The sequence below is a fragment of the Lynx canadensis genome, chromosome B4 (assembly GCF_007474595.2).
Source record: "Lynx canadensis isolate LIC74 chromosome B4, mLynCan4.pri.v2, whole genome shotgun sequence".
Taxonomy (NCBI): domain Eukaryota; kingdom Metazoa; phylum Chordata; class Mammalia; order Carnivora; family Felidae; genus Lynx; species Lynx canadensis.
In genome coordinates this window covers 42,777,736-42,798,425 of record NC_044309.1, presented here as the reverse complement: position 1 = coordinate 42,798,425, position 20,690 = coordinate 42,777,736, and the positions used below count along the sequence as shown (strand labels likewise).

The 20,690-nt window shown below is 44.2% G+C and overlaps 1 protein-coding gene across 2 annotated transcripts; it reads left to right on the top strand.

The window, feature by feature from the left end:
• Positions 1–1,062: 1,062 nt before the first annotated feature.
• MFAP5 (microfibril associated protein 5) lies at positions 1,063–14,959 on the top strand. 2 transcript variants are annotated; one of them, XM_030322417.2, is made up of 10 exons: positions 1,063–1,327; positions 1,862–1,921; positions 3,206–3,241; positions 6,961–7,005; positions 7,345–7,377; positions 7,794–7,829; positions 10,058–10,087; positions 10,808–10,895; positions 11,485–11,558; positions 13,181–14,959. In XM_030322417.2, the coding sequence occupies exons 2-10, from the start codon at positions 1,864–1,866 to the stop codon at positions 13,291–13,293; spliced, it is 513 nt and encodes a 170-aa protein (XP_030178277.1). In that variant the 5' UTR covers positions 1,063–1,327; positions 1,862–1,863; the 3' UTR covers positions 13,294–14,959. The 2 variants fall into 2 exon arrangements, with proteins under 2 accessions (XP_030178277.1, XP_030178279.1); XM_030322419.2 differs by lacking the exon at positions 7,794–7,829 and having other exon boundaries at positions 1,099–1,327.
• Positions 14,960–20,690: the final 5,731 nt, after the last annotated feature.

Here is a 20,690-nt window from a genome sequence, read left to right as displayed (position 1 = left end):
CCTCCCAAATAACTAGTTTCCTTCCTCCCCTCTTCCCTCCTCCGCTCCTCTCCCCCTCCCTTCTCTTATTTTTTCTTTTTCTAGTCTGTACTGTATTAACACGATCTGCTCTCTGTCTACCTGTACTCTCCTCTAATTTAGCTCCTTTGGTCTACATTGTTTATCTCCTGATGAGCCAACAGATTAACTTGAAACTTAGACACTTAAATGCGTACAAGGTCAATGATCCCTCAGATTTGAGTTTCTGTAATTCAAGTTTGTTCCCTCCAAAGTGGAGATATATCTTTTTTTTTTTTTAACCAGTCAAAACCTCTAGGTTTCTATGAATAAGAGCAAATACAAAGTCTTAAAAGCTCCTGGATCTGAGAAAGTTATCTATATGTCACACGATGTGGGGAAAAGTATGGTTGCAGAATAAGGCCAGCAGAATGAAATTGGCTCCCAATTTCCTTTGGGCTTCGGATAGCATGTTGTCCATAAGATTCCAGAAACCAAGATGCTTAGCATAAGCTTAAACAGACAAAAGGCAGAAGAAGGTTGGCGTGTCCTCTCACAGAACTCCCTTACATTTCAAAAGGATTCAGAGAGTAGTGTATTTTTCAACTTTTCCTAAGCCTAAAGCAGCCAACCCTCCTCCTGGGCAAAGCTTATGTAGTGTCTGTGTTTGTTCGAAAATGGAATAAATAGGATGGGAAGGGAGGGGCAGGAGGGGCAGAACCACATTCTGGAATGCATGTGTCAAGAAAGAGGCAAAGAAAAAAGAGAAACACGGGGATATAAAGGAATTTGGTGGCGTTGAAGAGGTAAATGTCAATAAAGAGAGAGGGGAGGATGGCAGAATGATTCAAACATAGAAGATGGCCAGAGAAGGGGCAGACTGTGCAACGATGAGACGGAGCTACTTAGGTAAGGAGCCCAAGGAAAAGGAGGTGGGTGGAGGCTGGGGCCTGGGGCCAGGTTGCAAGAGGGAAAAGAAACTCATGGAAGAAAGGCACATGAGCGGGAGCCAGGCCTCCTAGGGAACGGCATATCACTCACTGGTGTGGTCATAACATTTGGAATGAGGGTGTGAGTGACTGCGAATCCCAGCCCCTTCTCAGTCCAGCCCCATCACACTCCTCTAGCCTGGCTTTCTCCCTCTCTGTGTCTCTCTCTCTCTCCCTCACTTTCCCTCATCTCATTGTTTCAGAGTAGGCCAAATTTGAAGTCCTTCCCAGGGAGTGGCCCTGTTCATCTTATTCTCCAGCCAAAGTAGAAACAGCGAGAGAAGGAGAGACACGTTCAGCAGCCAAAGGACTCGGTGGAAAGAGCAGAGAAAAAGTACACAGTGAGTTGTTTGATTGTATATAACCCTAAACAGACAGAGGGAGTGTGTGCGCGCGTGTGTGTGTTTGTGCGTGGGTGAAGTTGAAATTGAAAGGCCGGGGGGGGGGGGGGGGAATGGGAAATGCCACTGCCTTAGAATTGAGCGGATATCCCAATTATCCATGGAATTCAACAGGAGACACCAACTTAAGCAGATGATATTAAAATAGCCACAGATATCAAAAGGGAAAATTAGACACTGGGGGATGAAGGAGGCCAAGAGTAGGGGCAAGCACAGACCATTTAGAACACAAAGTTTTCTCTGACTGGGCAGAAAAAAGTAATGTGAGTTAGAATAATGGTAAGTGATCACAGAATAGAATTGGGAAAAGAATGCTGGGTGAACGAAAAGAGAGAAAGGGCTTGAGTCACATGGGGGACCAGGAAAAACCCTGGGAAGACAAGGAGAGGGGCCCTGCAGGTACCCCTGCCTGAAGTCAAAATGCTGATGTGTCCCTGAGCATTACAACTTCTACTCTCCCAACACCCCCGTCAGATATGCTGCTCTTGGGACCCAAGGTGCTTCTGTGTCTCACTGCGTTCATCATCCCCTCTGGTGAGTCCCTACCTTTGTTCTTTCCTCCCTACAATGCCAGCTCCTCAGCTATACGTGAGTGTGGAGGTGTAGGCTGGAGGGCAGGATGGAGGGGAAGTTGAAGAGGAACCACAGCAGGAGCGCCGGCTACTGAGTTCTAGAATAGCCATTAGAGAAATGAACAGGGGTGCCCGAGTGGCTCAGTCGGTTGAGCGTCTGACTTTGGCTCGGGGTCATGATCTTGTGGTTCGCGGGTTCGGGCTCCATGTCGGGCTCTGCGCTGACAGTGTGGGACCTGCTTGGGATTCTCTCTCTCTCCCTGTCTCTCTGCCTCTCCCCCACTCATGCTTTCTCTCTCTCTCTCTCTCTCTCTCTCTCTCTCTCAAAAATAAAAAAATAAGCTTAAAAAATTTTAAAAAGAAAGAGAGGAACAGATTTATGTCTGAGAAGAAAGGGCTAGGAGGAGATCAGAGATGACCTCGGACCCATACTAACCATAAGAGGGTCGCACACATAAACGTACAAGCAAACAAACACCAAAGAAAAAAGAAATGGGCACACAATTGCGTGCACAAACATACAGAGACGGCTAGTAAGAAACTGGACCAAATTCAATTCATAAAGGGAACCCGTGGGAATATATACACTCCCACTTAACCAACACTGGCTCCTGCAACACACAAACATATCCACACGCACACAAAGAAACACGTACCTAACCACACACTCAAGTAAAGTCACTGGGCTAGAAGAGGGGCCACGGAAAGCGAACCCTCGGACGTTGACGAAATCCTACTCTATTTTATTTTCTCATTCTGCCAGATACAGACTGTGAGAAAATCACTTTTGAGGTTGTTCAGTAATGTAGCTCGTACAATGGAGGTTGTGATAGAACAGGGCACATTAGAAAGGCTGCTGGCCCCGTCTGCCCAATAGGACCCCACTCCTGCGGGGGATTGAGGGCAAGAAGGCACCCCAAGTCAGGGCTTGGCAAAGCAGGGCTTTGTTCCCAGGAACTTGTTTTTCTTTGAGTGTGTCCGTGCCAGCACTAACGGTCTGAGTAATTTTGAAATTTTTCATTTTTGTGTTAAATAGGCTCCACGCCTAATGTGGGGCTTAAACTCATGACCATGCTCTACTGACTGAGCCGGCCAGGCACCCTTGATTTTGTACGGCACTATACAGAAATCCAATGCAGAAAAATCAAGTAAATGATTTTCCCATCATTTTCTGGTTCATCTTATGAAAGCTTTATGGGGTGTAGAGCTAGAGTCATTTATCCCTTTTCTCTTTCCTTTGCCACAGACTGGACACCACTAGGAGCCAATGGTCAACGAGGAGGTACGTAAACCCACGGATCCGGGCTCTGTGTGTATTTTTTGTGTTTTGGTTATTGTTTCGTTTTTTGTTTTTTTAGTATTTATTTAAGTAATCCCGACCCCCAATGTGGGGCTTGAACTCATGACCCCGAGATCAAGAGTCACATGCTCTTCTGACTGAACCAGCTAGGTGCCCGCCCCATCTGCTGGGGTTCTTATCGGTATAATATGGATTAATGGTCCCAGTTAAAGAATCTGTAATATAAGAGAGAGACATATTGCCAATTTATAGGAAATAGGGTCTAATTCACCAGTTTCCAAAATCCTAATATCCTCTCAAAAAACTTCTTTTGTTTGTCAACTGAAATACCTTTCCCAAAACCTCCTCCATGACCATCCCTCATTTTTACTCTCCTATATATATATCTCTTAGCTTCCTCAGAAAATACCACTAACAAAAGAAAGCATTTTCCCAACCACGTAACAACGGAGAAGCTAACTGACAGACAGGATAAGAAGCCATCTCAGTACGACAGTAAAATTCTGGCACTAAGGGACAGAACCCAAGTCTTGGCTTCCGAAGGGCCACTTCCTTCAGCCTGATGAAGGAAACTCCAATGAACATCTCCACTCTGCCTCCAGACAAACATAACTACAATTTATCTCTTACTTTCCCCGACCCTTGAGAGCCCATTAATGGATCATAAAATCAAATTAGCAGATCACAACTGGCTTTTTGTTTTTGATAAATTAGCATCAACTAAAACAAAAAAAGGAGTACTTTGCAAGTACATTGCAAGAGTAAAGCGGCATCATATACATCTGGTTTCAATTTTCTATGCATACACTGGGGCACAATACAATTTCTTCCTGGGCATCCTGGTACGGTAGATAAAAATGTGGAAACATGGCATTTTTTTTTTTTCACTGCTGTGGGTAAAGAGGTCTGAATTCCTCAGTTTCTGAACCCACATCAGAGTTCTGAATTCATTTTTCTGGGCCCGTTACGGTCCAGTCCTTTTCCAGATGTTTGTGATGCTTCTTTAACAGAAATAGAAGATGTGCTAAAAATGCCTGCTTAAGATTTCTTTTCAGAGAACATGCATGAACCCTAAAGAAACATTTATACACTGGCTGCTCACGGATAAGGTGGGTGATCTGAGGAATACACGGGCAAACAGTACTCTATCCAGAAATTCGGAGGCGACAGCAAGGAAACACTTCCAACCCCTCCGCTCTCCCACTGGTTTGTTTCCATCCCTGTGAGTGGCTGGACTGGAATGTAGGACAGGAAGGGAACTGGTGGGATGGCATCGTGTCCTGGAGAGGCTCCACGTCCCTCACGGTTTTTGGAATGACTCCGGTTAGTGGTTTCTCAAATGTCCTGGAGGATTGCAACAGCCTTGGATTTTTTTTTTTCACATTTATTTATTTTTGAGAGACGGAGAGAGACAGAGCGTGAGCAGGGGAGGGGCAGAGAGAGAGGGAGACACAGAATCTGAAGCAGGCTCCAGGCCCCGAGCCGTCGGCACAGAGCCCGACCCGGGGCTCGAACTCACAAACCGTGAGATCATGACCCGAGCCGAAGTCGGACGCTTAACCGACTGAGCCACGCACGCGTCCCAGCCTTGGATTTCTTTTCCCAAAATTTGTCCTGAAGTAAGAAAAGCTAATGTTCAGTGTTAGAGATAAAAAGCCCCTTCTGTAGGACCTAATGACTTTATTTTTATTTTTTTAAGAGGATGATGTGGGGTTCTGGGTGGCTCAGTCGGTTGAGCGTCAGACTCTTGATTTTGGCTCAGGTCATGATCTCACGGTTCATAGAATTGAGTTTCCATCTGGCTCTGTGCTGAGTTGAGCTTGGAACCTGCTTGAGATTGTCTCTTTCTTTCTCTCTCACCTCTTGCTCCCCTCCCCCACCCCACCCCCTACTAGGGCTCTCTCTCTCAAAATAAATTGCTTCAAAACGTTTTATTTTTCTTTGCCCTCTACCACAATGATCAATCGCTCTGGCACGCTTTATGAAAAAGCTATTCTTTCCAGATTTAACCTGCCATTTAGACACTGACGGTTAAGGAAAAAAAGTCAAAGGAAACTATGTGAATTTGGTGACCCCTGGTGGGCAAAATGGATTGTGATGACAAGCCGTCTACAGGGACGGATACTTCTAGATGGGATACTTACTGAATATTTAGATGCTGGGGTGCCTGAGTGGTTCCGTCAATTAAGCGTCTGACTCTTGATTTCATCTCAGGTCTACATCTCACGTTTCGTGAGTTCGAGCCCCCTTTTGAGCTCTGTGCTCGGCAGCGCAGAGCCTGCTTGGGATTATCTTTCTCCCCCTCTCTCTGCCCCTCCTCTGCTCACACACCCTTCCTTTCAAACTAAGTAAACATTTAAAAAAGAAAAAGCAAAGTAACAAAGCTGTGTTGACATCTAAATATTGTTTAAGTTTGTTTATTTTGAGAGAGAGAGAGAAAATGCGAGTAGGGGAGGTACAGAGAGAGCGAGGGAGAGAGATAATCCCAAGTAGCAATCTCCATGCTCCGTTAACACAGAGCCAGCTATGGGGATCCATCTCACGAGCCAGGAGACCATGACCTGAGCTGAAATCCAGAATCTGACACTTAACCGACTGAGCCAGCCAGGTGCCCCTGTGTTTTAAAGCAGAGAGAGACAGCTGGTTTTGGATAGTGCTGTTATTTGTAGTTTTGATACAGTTTGCTTATTTATCCTAATAGATTCCACCTTAAGGCTGGGACCGCTTATTATTATGTCTCCTCCTGCCTTAACCTTTCAATGTTCAACTGCAAGGTCATTCTCTACTATCATTGGCATTTCCCCTCCCCCCCCCCTTCACCTCACTTCTCACTGAGCATCAGAAAATCATCCACATCACCCTTTGGGAACACGCTTATATGTAAGCGTTTCAGCAAACGGATAGCCAATTATGTCAAAATTATAATTATCATACTCAATGTCTTTGGTAAAGACAATTTTCATTTAATGAAAGCATCGCCAAGAGGCCATCAATCCATGGTACTTATAACAAGCTGTAGGACCTTGGGTAAATTTTTTGTCTGGTGCTCGATTTTATCATCTGTAAAAACAGATTTCAATGGTGCTTGGCGCATAGGAAACCCAAGCTAGCTGTATGCTTATTATCTGGTAGGACAACGAAATGATGTGATTCTTCTCTTCCTATGCTTAACCCACGTATCATGAAGAAAGGGGGTGCCGGTGGAGGATTGTCTGACGGGCACGGAGGGGAAGGCACACAAAGGGAAAAGGATATTCTAGGCTAGGACTGTGTGGGTATATTCAGGGAAGTGGCAAAGCGTGACATTTGTTTGGGTTGCAGGGAAAGGACTTGGTTTGGGAAGCAAACAAAGAAAATCAACTGTGGGATACCCACTACGTGTGGGCAGCCGTGCTGGACAGTTTCACTTCCTGGGAGTGCAAGAAGGAGAGGGGGATGGAGAGCGCCCAAAAAATATTTCCTGGGGGGGCACCCCGGTGGCTTGGTCAATCAAGCATCCGACTCTTGATTTCGGCTCGGGCCATAATCTGGCAGGTCGTGAGTTCGAGCCCTCCCTCGGGCTCTGCCCTGGCAGCACAGATCTTGCTTGGGATTCTCTCTCTCCCTCTCTGTCCCTACCCTGCTCGTGCTCTCGGTCTGTCTCTCTCTCTCAAAATAAATACATTGGAAAAAAATGTTTTCTGATTTTTTTTTTTCCTCAGATGATGTGACTCCAGTGATTCCAGAAGCATTCACAGAAGATCCTAGTAAGCTACCCTTTTTATTTCTGTGCTTTCACACTGGGGCTAGAGGGACTGAGGGTGATGTCTGTAGGAAGATAAATGAAAGCTACAAGAGGTGAGTGGGTGCTCTGAGTTCAGGCAGACCCTAGTGTCCATCTTACCTACCGCTGATGCTGTGAACCTGTCCGATCTTTTCTCTCCCATCTCCTTCTCTGAGAGTCCCTCACCTTGGCCCAAGAGGTCACACTCTTTCACTGCGATTTTTCTTGCCTCCTTTAAGATCGTCCCTATACCCGCCTTCCCCTTCCCTCTTTGCCACTTTTGTTTCCTGCATTTTTTATTCTTTGTGTTATATGTTTGCAGACCTGGTGAATGAGCCCTCTACAGATGAAACAGGTGCGTTGTACTACAGATCTTTTAAAATGGCATGATTCTTGTTAATATTCACATTTATTCCAGCGTTTGAATTAATCCTGTATTTTTATCCCTGAGAAAGGGATAGAGGGATTGTGGGTGTTTTGTTCAGTGACAAGTGGGATAAAAGGAAAGAGTCCCACTCGTTTTCTGAAAAAGATGAAACAAAGTGGATTAATAGCTAACATAAGGCACGTGCAATAAAGGATACTGCCAGTAGGGCACATACTCTCCAAAAAAATATTCCCCATTACTTCAGTTAACTCTATTCCCTTGGATAGAATACACAAACCCAGCCGTAGCCTTGACTTTGCCGTGATAACGTCCATTTTTCCACTCTGACTTCCCCCTTGCCAATTCAAAGCCCTCCTCACACCTGCTGTTTTGTGCCTTTTCAGTTCTGGCCGATATCGAGCCTTCCACAGATGACCTGGGTGAGTTCAGATCTGGGATCCCAGGGCCACTGGGGCCTTTCTGGGCTTTCCCCAGAGCCCATTACGGAAGGCGGTACAGCTGGTTAAGGTTCCTAAATAGCTACCACTACAGTTTGTGAAAATTCTTCCAACAGTTCAGTTTGAATTAGTGATATTTTTGATCCCCCAGTAGGTCCAGGGAGGGACTGTCCTAGGCGTCTGACGTACGAAACACCGAAGTGCGATATTCCCCTCAAAGTTTCCAAGACTGGATGGGCGAAGGCAAGATAAATACATACACAACTCACTGCTTGGGAAGATAAAAGGAAACTTTCTAGAAATAATGGTTGAATTGATTCTTGAAAGAATTGGAGCCAGCCAGGCAGTCGAAGAAGGGACAGTATGCACAAAGATGTGAACGCAAAATAAGGCTTGGCACATTGGAGAAACTGAGCTTTTTAAATAATCAGGGCAAAAATCTACAAGGAATAAGTGGTAGGATGTAAGAAAAGGAGACAGAAACTAGATTACCTTAAAGAAATGGTTACTGAGAACCTGCTACTAGGTTTATAGGAATATAAACCGGGAACACAAAGGTGAACAAAACTGATATCCTCCTACGAGATATTTTTTGTCCAATACACAAGATAAACAAATGGCTTATTTTTTTTTAAATTTATTTTTCCTAACATTTATTTATTTTTGAGACAGAGACAGAGCATGAACGGGGGAGGGTCAGAGAGAGAGAGGGAGACACAGAATCGGAAACAGGCTCCAGGCTCTGAGCAGTCAGCACAGAGCCCGACGCGGGGCTTGAACTCACCGGCCGCGAGATCATGACCTGAGCCGAAGTTGGCCACTTAACCGACTGAGCCACCCAGGCGCCCCAACAAATGGCTAACTTTAACTTCATTCGGTTTCACAAAATGCCATAATCAGGATAAGCAAAAGAAGCTATGCAAGATGCGATAAAAGAGTCCCCTGGGTTAGGAAAGGCTTCCATGCAGGGCACAATGACTAAGTTGGTTCTTGAAAGACAAGTAGAAGTGAATCAAGTAAATAGGGAGAAGAGCCTTGGGGTAAAGAAAACAGTATGCGCAAAGGCTTAGGATAGAAATAAAAACCAATCAGAGAATAGTTTATACAAAGAAAGGTTCTCATCAGATTTATGAATTAGAAACCCAGTCAAGATGCTATGGCAATAGTCCCAGTAAAAAGCCTGAACTGAGGAAGAGGTAGTGAGAATTAAGTGTGAACTGTAAGTGAGAGGGGACTGTAGCGATGATGTCCAGTTTTCTGTTGGGTAGCTGGTGGTACCATTCGCTGAAGAACAATTTGAATTGGTTCAAAGATAAGACAGTTTAAGATGTATTGGATTTGGGGGATCTTTGAAATATCCACAAACTCTTCCCTAAAGTGGCAGATGGATTTACAGGTCTGGAGCTTAGAAGAGATCTGGGCTAGAAGCAGAAGTTGGAGAATTCTCAGCCGAGAAGCCCGCAATTGCAACTAGGGGGTAGATAAGACCACCCAGCATATTCCTATAGTATCCTGACTATAAACAACTCTTCCAATGGCATTTGTACACATCACTCCCATGGTTAGTGAATTCCTTCAAGACGATCCCCTCCTTGATTTATTATTCATTCTACAAGTTAAGCCCGTGTTTAACTTGACCCTAGGTTAGGTTTGGCTATGGCTGTGACTTTTGCTATTCTTTGCTGAATAACACTTTCATCCAAGAACCCATGACGATGTATCTGATTTACAGAGAAGAAATTTTCCTTGATGAGCAAGAGCTTCTACAGGATAACAATCTCTTCTCTCCTTCGCTCTAGGATGCAGCTCTTCTGGGCATATGGCTTTTGTCCATACTAAATTTGCTTCTCAGCAACAACACAAAGCTACTCAAAATGCCATCAATTTTTCAATTCTAGAAGAGAGAGGAGAGAGGCAAGATCAGATTTCCCATCCTAACTTCTAAATCTGTTCAGTTTTGTGGATCAAAGCAGTCCATTATGGGCTTTCTTTTAGAAGTTGCTAAAAGCATTATCAACCCATTTTTTATTCATGGGTGCCCCATGTGGGCCCCAAGTGAGGCAACATGGGTGCCTCACTTTTTTATTAATGGGTGCCCCATATGGGCCCCAAGTGAGGCCCCAAGGTTACAAAGGGAAAAGGATATTCTAGGTTACAGAGGTAGTAAGTTCTAGAACTCATGATAACTGAATGAAATTTCTGCCTTCCAGCTCCGGCCAATGATAAAAATACCACAGCAGGTATGATTGCCTTTTGCATGTCTTTTTCTTCAGCTTTCTTCTTGGGGATTCCTTATCTCCTTGTTCTTTGGCAGGTACTTGATGTACCTTCTAGTTTGCTTTCCATTCTTTCTCAAAGAGTATTTTTAATGCCCTTCATTCCTGCTCTCCTTTATGAGCTCCTGTCCTCGAGGTCATGAAGAAAAGATGGGACCACTGTTGGATGATCCCAAAGCAGTCCTCTTCCTGAGCTACCTTTGGACTTTCTGTGGTGGTTAGTGTGTGGGGAACTGACTGCAAGGACAAGAGGACTGTAGGTGTCATGGGCAAAGTTGCTTTCTGTAATGTCCTGATGATTCTGATGGGCAGCTAGGACTGAAAACTACTGCAACAGAAACTGTGACCCACCTAAGAGTTCTTATTCTCGAGAATGGAGTCAGCAGCATTTCATTTCAGTTTGGTATTTCACACTGCCGCCTGGATAACCCTAGAAAGACTTTCCTAGAAGAACTCTCAGAGATTATTTTAGCTACTTCTGGGTCCAGGTAGGAAAGCACCTAAATTTTATTTCAGCCAGTTTCCTACTGTTCTGCTTTGTTGAACAGGAAGGGCATTCCCCACATTACAATGATCCTGTGTAGAGACTACTTTGTATTTTCCCCCCCGCTCTCTGTACCTTCCTCCATGTCTTTAATCCTTTGTTCATGCCTCTCCCTGTTTTTTTGTATTGGACTTCTTCAGATTGCCGGGATGAAAAATTTGCTTGCACGAGACTCTACTCGGTGCATCGGCCAGTCAAGCAATGCATTCACCAGTTATGTTTCACTAGGTAAGGGATCCCAGGATGTGCAGAAATCGCCTTCCCTGGTAGTGGTTTTATGTCAGTAACTATGCAATGAGCACCCACAGTGGAACTTCAGTCTTTAGTGGCAGAGAAATTTTGAACATGACCCTCTTAGGGCGGTGCCAGATAGAACCTGGAGTCGGACTTGAGTTACGCGGAAAACAGACTGACTGTTAAGACTAGATGTTAGAAGGCAAGGGAAGCGAGGGCTGGAGAAAGGACAGTCATGAGAGAAATACTGGTACAGTGAATCTATGACCCCATAGAAAAAGGCTGGAGCAAAGGATCCAGCTCTCAATGTCAGAAATAGTGAAGAGCAGTATTGACTCCAGGAGGAATGTGCAAAGCGGCACTAAGAGCAATTAATACCATTCCGTCCCCTTCCCTCCTCTGGGAGGGAAAAATCAGCCCAAAATACTTAAGGAAAGAAATCGAGAGAGGAGGAAAACAGACAGGGGAGAGTGGGGAGTACAGGAGCTGACGAGGCACCCCTGGCCTATATACAGACTAGAGTTCTCCCTCCCGATGGTTTTTGCTATCTCTTTCCTTAACCATGTTACTGGGACTCTGGCAGTTTACGACGTATGTACATCATCAACAATGAGATCTGCTCTCGTCTTGTCTGTAAAGAACATGAAGTAATGAAAGGTAAGATGATATCTGGTTTTTTAGTGGGGAGGGGCAATGATGAGAGAGGTAAACAGAGACGTGATCCTGATGGATCCAAGGTCTGGCTTCGGAGGAGGGCTTTAGGTCACCCCCTGAACTTCCATCAGTGCCTGACCCACCAAGTTGTACTAGATAAGCAATCAAGGTAAAGCAGTGTGCTTCGTATATAAAGATAACCCTAAGGAAAATATCTTGGATCTCTTTTCAGCAAGATTGTAACTCCCAACCTCTCCCATAGAGAGAGCTTTCTGAAGCTGGAACTGTTTTGGAGATCATTCACTGGGGTTCTAGGTGAAAAGGCCGAATCGGGGGCACCTGGCTGACTCAGTCTGGGAATTCAAGCCCCACGTTGGGTGTAGAGATGACTAAAAATCAATAAATAAAAACTTTAAAAAAAAGGCCAAGTCAGCCATCACAAATAATAGACTCTACTACCGGCAGCCATGTTCACAAATGAAAAAAAAAAACCTCTCTAAAGGAAAAAAAAACTCCACTATTTGGAGACAATTGATGTTTGGACTGATAGAGTAAATACAAAACAGGACATTTAGAAGCTGGCTACATTTGAAACAGTTTATCAATTCCAGGAACTATTTACATTACTTAATGCAAAAATTCAGGGGTAGAGGAAGGTAGAAAAAACCTGATAAAAACAATTAAAAGGGTCCAACGTGTGTGGTTATACACCGTGCATTGTGGGAACAAAGATACCTCTCACCTTCTCCCTGGCCAGCCCCAAACGATAAGTGTGGTTGGTGAAGGCACCACAGACACAGCCCCTTCTGACTCAACAGCCCGTCTTGCACGGAGCTCTGAGTAAGAGCTGTAGTTAACTTCGCAGAAGGAAACTTGTTATTTGCCCCCATCGGCCTTGTGCAAGCCACCTGCAAGGGAAGCACCTTGAGACTGAGGATGAGTATTTGGGACTTAAGCACTTTCAAGTGTCTCAGGGGACTTACTAAAGTTAGCCATTTGCACACAGTAAACACTTAGATAGATAGCGAATAATTGAATGTCACTTTTTTGCTATTTAATAAGCCCATGATTAGAAGAATCGGGAGCTAGGCGTGTAGAGCAGCCTAAAATTCACTGGCCAGCCACCTGTGCTAGGTACTTAGCATACATTATTTTGTTTTAATACAAATATACTGTTGAGGCAGGTAGTTCATGCTTCTTTTACTGCAAGGGATAGTGAGGTTCAGAAAAGTTAAGTAACTTTCTAGTAAGCAGTAAATAACCAGTGAGCTGCAGATCGGGGGTTCTAATCCAGATCTGTTTCTCTTCAACCTTTCACAACAGCACACTGCTGTCTTCTTTCTTTTTTCAAAAGTTTATTTACTTAGAGAGAAAGTGAGAGAGAATGTATAGGGAAGGGGCAGAGAGAGAGAGAGAGAGAGAGAGAGAGAGAGAGAATCCCTAGTAGGCTCCGGGCTGTGAGCGCAGAGGGCAAGGCAGGGCTCGAACTCATGAACCGTGAGATCACGGCCTGAGCTGAAATCGAGGGTCGGACACCCAACCAACTGAGCCACTCAGAAGCCCCGGGTCTTCTCTTTTTCCCCAAACGCCAGCCCTTTAGGCATTATTCTCTGCTTCTCTTCTAGATGAACTTTGCCGTCAGATGGCTGGTTTACCCCCAAGGCGACTCCGCCGCTCCAACTACTTCCGACTTCCTCCCTGTGAAAATGTGAACGTGCAGAGACCCAGTGGTCTGTGATGATCAAGGAAGAGGAAGGAAGAACATGTGGGTGGGAGGAAGAGAATGGTCTAACAAGAGCAACCATTGTCAGCTAACCCATAGACATTAGTAGTTCTTAAACCAATCCCTTTGTAGTGTCTAGCTTTGGCCCCCCACTCCCTGATTTATTACCCAGACCGGTAACAAAGTCTATATTATAGCATGGTTTTGCCGCTTCTCACTACCATAGACATAGTAGATCAATGATAACCAAGTGGCTTATGTACAAACAGTCTACATACGGTTTCAAAGGAAAATAAACGTGAGGTTAATATTTACAATTTGAATCTGTCTGAAATAGATCTTAGGGTGGAAGAAGCTGTCACTAGTTTGGCCACAGGACTTCATTTCTTTGATTTTCAAGCATGTCCTAGATGAACTCCCCATTTACAAGTTCCTCTTTACTCTTATGCTAACTATTTTGCTGGATTTGCCTGGCGGGTCTTCCGGAAGAGTCATGGTAATGTGCGTAGTCCCAGAGATTTCTGAGGCCAAGAGTTAGACAATCCTACCAGCAATATCTAAAGACCCAAGATAAGATCTGCTAAGGCTGAGGCTAAAGAGGAGTAGGCCAAGTATGGAACTTGGACTCATGGTTCCCTATTCAATTTTTCACGTGGTTGTCCCAAACAGGCAAGTAGGGCTAAAAAGTCCTATTTACTTACTCATTTATGGTCGTGTGGGGTAGGGGTTAGCCCACCTTCCCAAATTAATTAGACAACTTAATGTTGGTGTGAATTTCCTTGGCTACTCCTTTCACCCCGTTACTAAACGAAATCTGTAGAGATTATTGTGCAAATGGATTCTGGAATAGCCTGATTGGGGCATTAAGAAGGACATTCAGACCTCATCTTTAATGGGCAAAGTTTACCTGGTGGTTTATAAGAAAGAATAAAAGAAATGATATTCAGACAACCTACATTCTTAAGACATGCTGCCACACTAGGCCCTGGTAAAAGTCCCCATCTTTACCACGACAAGGTTAAGTTTATGTGAGTTCTAAGGTTTTTTAATTGTGATTTAAGATTTAAATGCATTATTCGTATTTCTGGAAGCCTAGATGCAATCTGATTCACAACCACCATGTCTGCTTTATGAGGGGAGAGATATCCTATATTAGGAAGCAGTCCACAACATAATAGAAAAAAATCCCATTGTAAGTGACCAATTACAGATTGTAGCTCCTTCTACCTGAAGAACTTAGCAACTTTCCACAAAGGCCAATGAAATTCAAGTAGGAAATAAAGGAATTTGAGGCAAGTTGTACACCACAGAATTCCACTTGGCAGTGTTGGATCCTTTTCATATTGTAAGAAAACTGTAAATGAGGATCAAACTCTGGAGGTTGAGAAACAATTTAGCCTAATGGGATTTGCTCAGCTGATTGAAGAGAAATGCTAGGAAAAGACCAAAGCATGTAATCTCTCCTCCACAGCCTCTAAAAGTAAATTTGCTCATATATAGACAGACATGTTGAATGCATATTGTAACCACTGTAGAGAAAACTCACAGGCAGAGTTTCCAAGAATCGTTTAACAATCTCTCCACGAACGTGACTCTCCAACGGAGCACCTCAATCCCAGGATTGTGTATATTGCAAATTAAACACTCTAAAATAAATGTTTCTAATTTCCTCCTCAGAAAAGAGCGGTCTCTGATCTGTTTCTTTTTCTCTTCTATGTTTAGAAAGACCCCAACTGATGTTTTCATCCCCCTTGGGAAAAGGGAGTGCCAGTATCGCTCTCCACTATTCTCTATTGCACCCTTCCTACGATTTTGCCATTGGTTCTCCCAACACTCCAATTTACTCTCCTCCAGAAAACTCAATTCACCAGAAAGTTCCTTTTCTTTCCTGCTCCGTGTGACAATCTTTACCTACCAACAGTCTTGCTAGATAAAGCTTCATGCTTCACTCCCTTCTCTTTTGCTTGATCATGTGCCAGTGTTTTCCATTTCTCATTGTTCTTATGTGATTGACCTTTTTTTTTTTCACTCTTGACATATAAACCAACACTTCTTTTTTCTGTAATGTTTATTTTTGAGAGCGAGACAGAGACAGAGTGTGAACGGGGGAGGGGCAGAGAGAGGGAGACACAGAATCTGAAGCAGGCTCCAGGCTCTGAGCTGTCAGCGCAGAGTCCGATGCAGGGCTCAAACCCACGAACCTCGAGATCACCACCTGAGCCGATGTCAGACGCCTAACTGACTGAGCCACCCAGGTGCCACCAACATTTCTAACTTGCTTCCCATTCTGTCTTTCCTCCACAACTTTCCCCTAAGGACAGTCCCAGGTCAGTTTCAGGATGTTGTTTTGGTCCTGTTCTTTCCCCGTGTACCCTGGCAGAATTTCATTCACCTCCTTTTTGTTGTTTTTCACCCTTGCCCCCATTTCAGGTTCCTGATGCTCTAGTTTTCGTCTCTGGTCACTTCCATGAAAGGATTTGCAAGCCTTGTTCTCTTTTAGGCATTAATATTATCCCTTTCCTGGTGAGCACAAATGACCATATTTTATAGCAAGGAACTTATAGTTTGACGAAAAATGATTCTTTGAAACAAAACAGTGCAACTTTAGTGTGGGAACTAAAGGATTTTGTGAAAGTATCTCCAGGCAACTTTTGAGATTGTATGCCTTCCTGGCACCTTGAAAGATGGCAGCGTCATCTGCCTATCCATGAAGTCTACTCTTGTTTTCTCTGCCCAGATTGAGTTGATCTGGCTCTGAGCCTAACTTTTTCTATAAAACATGCTTATGAAAATTCTCCTTTCTCCTTGAATGGGAAAAATTCAAGTGTGCACTGTACTCTAAATATAGTTCCATGCACACTTTCTCTGAGTATTCTTTTGACTCACAGGCAGATGGTGCGAACCCCAGCTGGTCTCCCCACTTCTGAGCCTTACTTTTGATGACATCAAGTCGTATATGTTGCTAGCCACAAGCTCCTCCCTCCTCTGCTTCGGGGTGTTTGTGTGTAACCAGATATGTTACACCCGGTCCGAGGCACAAACAACTTGCAACCTCTAAGGTGCTCCTTCCTTCTGTACCGAAGCAACCGTAAGAAAGAATTCTGAGAAGAAACAGAAAAGAAGATAGAAAAGCATCAGACAAGGGGAGCCAGCGGATGGGAGAGTAATGACAGGCTGACATCAAGACAGGGGACCAGGATGCTTGAAGATGGGAATTCACAGATCTGATGGGAAAAGGGAGTGCAGCGAAGAGGTTCTGAGAGACCTGGAACTTTCACAGGGTAGAATGGAAAGACATCAGGGGCACAGTGGAAGGGAGGCAGGACTGTCCTTATGGATTTGTCCCCTCCTGGAGGCAAAGATTTGGTTAAAAATACAGAACTCCAATCAAAATCACAATCCTGTATCATTTAGCATTTTCACTAACCAAACATCAGGGAAAGTGACTTGTTGAGGTTCTCTGCGGTAGAGAAAGGAACGTGTGGCTACAGTTTTTTTCTTTCTTTTTCTTTTTTTTTTTTCTCTCTAAAAACCAGTCAAGCAGAGCCAGAAGCAGCAGTCAGACGACAACTTCTGGGCAGAACCTAAGATGGAAAAAGCAAATGCTGTTTATATAAATAGAGGTGCAGAACCGTAACTTCCTGTTGACAAAATAAGCTTCACTTCACCTCAAACCCTCAATTTCTTTTTTAAATAGTTGATAAAGCCTTTTTTTTTTTTTTTTTTTTTTTTTTTTGTCCTTTCAATTTGTCCGATCACTTTCAGCAAGGTTCTGGTTTTTTCCTAAGCCAGGGGTCCTGCATTTTTGGTCTCTATCTCTGGTATTTTTCTTTCCTCTCCCTTTTCCTTTCTTCTGTGGGATTACCTCGTCATATATTTGTACTGTGTAGCTTTATGGGGTACATTATTAAATTTACATAATAAGCCATGAGGATTGAGTTCAGGATGATCTCCTAAATTTGTATGAGATTCACCTCCTCTCCTAACTCCCTCCCCCCCAAAAAATAAGGAACAGATGAGCTTTGAGCAAATATAAGGAACTGTTTAATGGAAAATAACAAGGATGATACTTAAGGGATTGATGGGCATTGAGATATCAACTGTGTCATTAGATACTATTTCCTAACATGGTGTTCTGTTCCTAAAGGTCAAGCACAAGGAGTTACAATGAAGAATAATGAGGACTGCACAGAAAAACACTTCTTCCATTTGTATAAAATTACATCTATCTATCTATCCGTTCATTCCTGAAAATTGCTGAAAGTTTGGGAGGAAGAGAAAGTTTTGGGTTTTGTTTTGTTTGTTTTTTTTGTTTTTTCGATTTTGTTTAAGAAATCTCTACACCCAACACGGGGCTCAAACTCACAACCCCGAGATCAAGAGGTGTAAATTCCAGGGACTGAGCCAGCCAAGTGTCCCCCAAAAAGTACTACTAATACAAAGAAGCTTATGAAAATGTGTAATGTTGACCTCAAAATCAACACGTGTTGAAAACAAAAATTGCTTCAAAAATGTTCACATAAAATCAGGAATGGCAGCTCCTGAACTGGTTTTTCAGAGAAACTAGTTTGCTGGAAGGTAATCTATAACTTGATGATGTTAAACTATGTTCTTATGTTGCCAGTATCTCACAGAAACGGGGATGGAAAGATCTGGCACAGGGTAATAAGTGGTAAAGTACAATATTTCATAAAATAAATTATGACTTGAATTTGTAAGTACAATTCCTTAGAATCATAATAGGTTCTGATGACAGGGGGCAGGAATAATTTCTCTCTTGCCACACACCGACTGAAAAATATATCATGGAGCACGTAGGTGGCTCAGTCGTTTGAGCATCTGGCTTCAGTTTAGGTCATGATCTCATTCATGGTTTGTGGGTTCAAGCCCCGCATGGGGCTCTGTGCGGACAGCTCAGAGCCTAGAGCCTGCTTTAGATTCTCTGTCTCCCTCTCTCTCTACCCCTCCCCCACTCACACGGTCTCTCTCTCTCTCTCTCCCTCTCAAAAATAAACATTAGAGGCGCCCGGGTGGCTCAGTCGGTTAAGCGTCCGACTTCGGCTCAGGTCATGATCTCACGGTCTGTGAGTTCGAGCCCCGCGTCGGGCTCTGGGCTGATGGCTCAGAGCCTGGAGCCTGTTTCAGATTCTGTGTCTCCCTCTCTCTCTGACCCTCCCCTGTTCATGTTCTGTCTCTCTCTGTCTCAAAAATAAATAAACATTAAAAAAAATTAAAAAAATAAATAAACAAACATTAAAAAAATATATATATCATCTATGCATGGGGCATCTACACTCAAATCAACATGGTTCTAGGTATAATAATATATACTTATATATTCTTGTTCATTTTCTTTTCTTAAGGTTTACTTATTTCTTTGGAGAGAGAGAGCATGCGCACACAGGGGAAAAGCAGAGACAGAGGGAGAGAGAATCCCAAGCAGGCTTCATGATGTTAGTGCCACCAGGGGCAGATCTCACCAACCATTGAGATCATGACCTGAGTGGGAATCAAGATACAGGAGCTCAACCAACTGAGCTGCCCAGGAGCCCCCATCTTGTTCGTTTTAACATAAAAGAATCCGTGTTTGTTTCAGGGCCAGTTCTGATGTAGCATTCACTATGTGTGTGTTTCTGAGTGAATGGCTTCTCTACTGTAAATTTATGGGAGTACATCTACCTTATGGGAGTACATCCTATAGGAGTGGTTCTGAGAATTAACAAGGTCATGTATTCAAAATGTTTAGCACCTGTAATATTACATATTTAAGAAAACAATACGATTTTTTTCCGCTTAAATGCACTGCTGTCTTCCTAACTGTTCTTGACCAGGGTGACTCTTCTGTTCTTTTCCTTGTAACATAATGAGATAACCCATGCTGACTCACCACGGAGCAGGAGGGTGGGGAAGCCTGCAAAGGGTGTTTAATGTCACCAATGCCAGTTTCTCTACAGTTTACGGTTTCTAACTTTAAATTTTTTCAGCATCCAAAATCTTCTTTTATTTTTTTTTTAACGTTTATTTATTTTTGAGACAGAGAGAGACAGAGCATGAATGGGGGAGGGGCAGAGAGAGAGGGAGACACACAATCGGAAGCAGGCTCCAGGCTCTGAGCCGTCAGCCCAGAGCCCGACGCGGGGCTCCAACTCACGAACCGCGAGATCATGACCTGAGCTGAAGTCGGACGCTCAACCGACTGAGCCACCCAGGCACCCCACCAAAATCTTCTTTAATAAGTCCGTGGGATCTGGGGTTAGTTTTTGTATCCCCTGGCAGGCCCCTCCGTCTCTGGCACATTCCGCCCTTGGAATGCACTTTGGGTTTGGTGTGGCTGTGTTGGGTTGGGGAGACCTTGCCTAAATGCCCGTACACCTCTTGGCCCTTTCCAGGGCGGCGCCACAGCCCTTGGGGGAGTCCGGGGCCAACTGGTCGAAGCTGAGGATCTTGCCCCGGCCTTGAGGACAGGGCCTCAGGGGCAGCTGTGCACGCGCACTACCTTGGGGACATGCACGTCATCCGTTATTGTCCCTACAACCACAGCTGTTTTGTCATCTCGGCCAGGAAGGTTCAATTTCCAATGGTCTGGGAAGGACTGAGGTGACTGGTTGGTGCGACACAAACCTGTTCATTACAACTCTGTTGAAGGTGTAATTGCCTCATCTGACCAGAAACCTATTCAGGTCGAACAGCCTTTGGCAGATGCTTGTGTTCCTTGCGCTCAGGTTTCCTGACCTTGTGGCTCAGGTTTCCCGACCTTGTGGCAGATGGCAATTCGCAGGATGCGACCTTTGACCGCAACAATCCCAGACTAAATTTAACTTTATTTATTTAAAAAAAATATTTTGGGGGGCGCCTGGGTGGCTCAGTCGGTTAAGCATCTGACTTCGGCTCAGGTCACGATCTCGCGGTCCGTGAGTTCCAGCCCCGCGTCGGGCTCTGTGCTGACCACTCAGAGCCTGGAGCCTGTTTCCGATTCTGTGTCTCCCTCTCTCTGTGACCCTCCCCCGTTCAAGCTCTGTCTCTCTCTGTCTCAAAAATAAATAAACGTTAAAAAAAAAATTAAAAAAAAATTTTTTTTACTGGTTATTTTTGAGACAGAAAGAGAGAGAGAGAGAGAGAGCACAAGTAGGGGAAGGGCAGAGAGAGAGGGAGACAGAATCCAAAGCAGGCTCCAGGCTCTGAGCTGTCAGCGCGGAGCCCGATGTGGGGCTCGAACTCACGAACCCTGAGATCGTGACCTGAGCCAAAGTCAGATGCTTAACCAACTGAGCCACCCAGGTGCCCCCTAAAATTAACTTTAAATTTTTCTTATCAGGTTTTCTTTCTTCCTTCCTTTTCGAAGATCGTATTTCATTCTGAAAGCAGCCCCCAGGAGGTGGATATTTAAAGGGATCATTGCTCCTATGATTCCA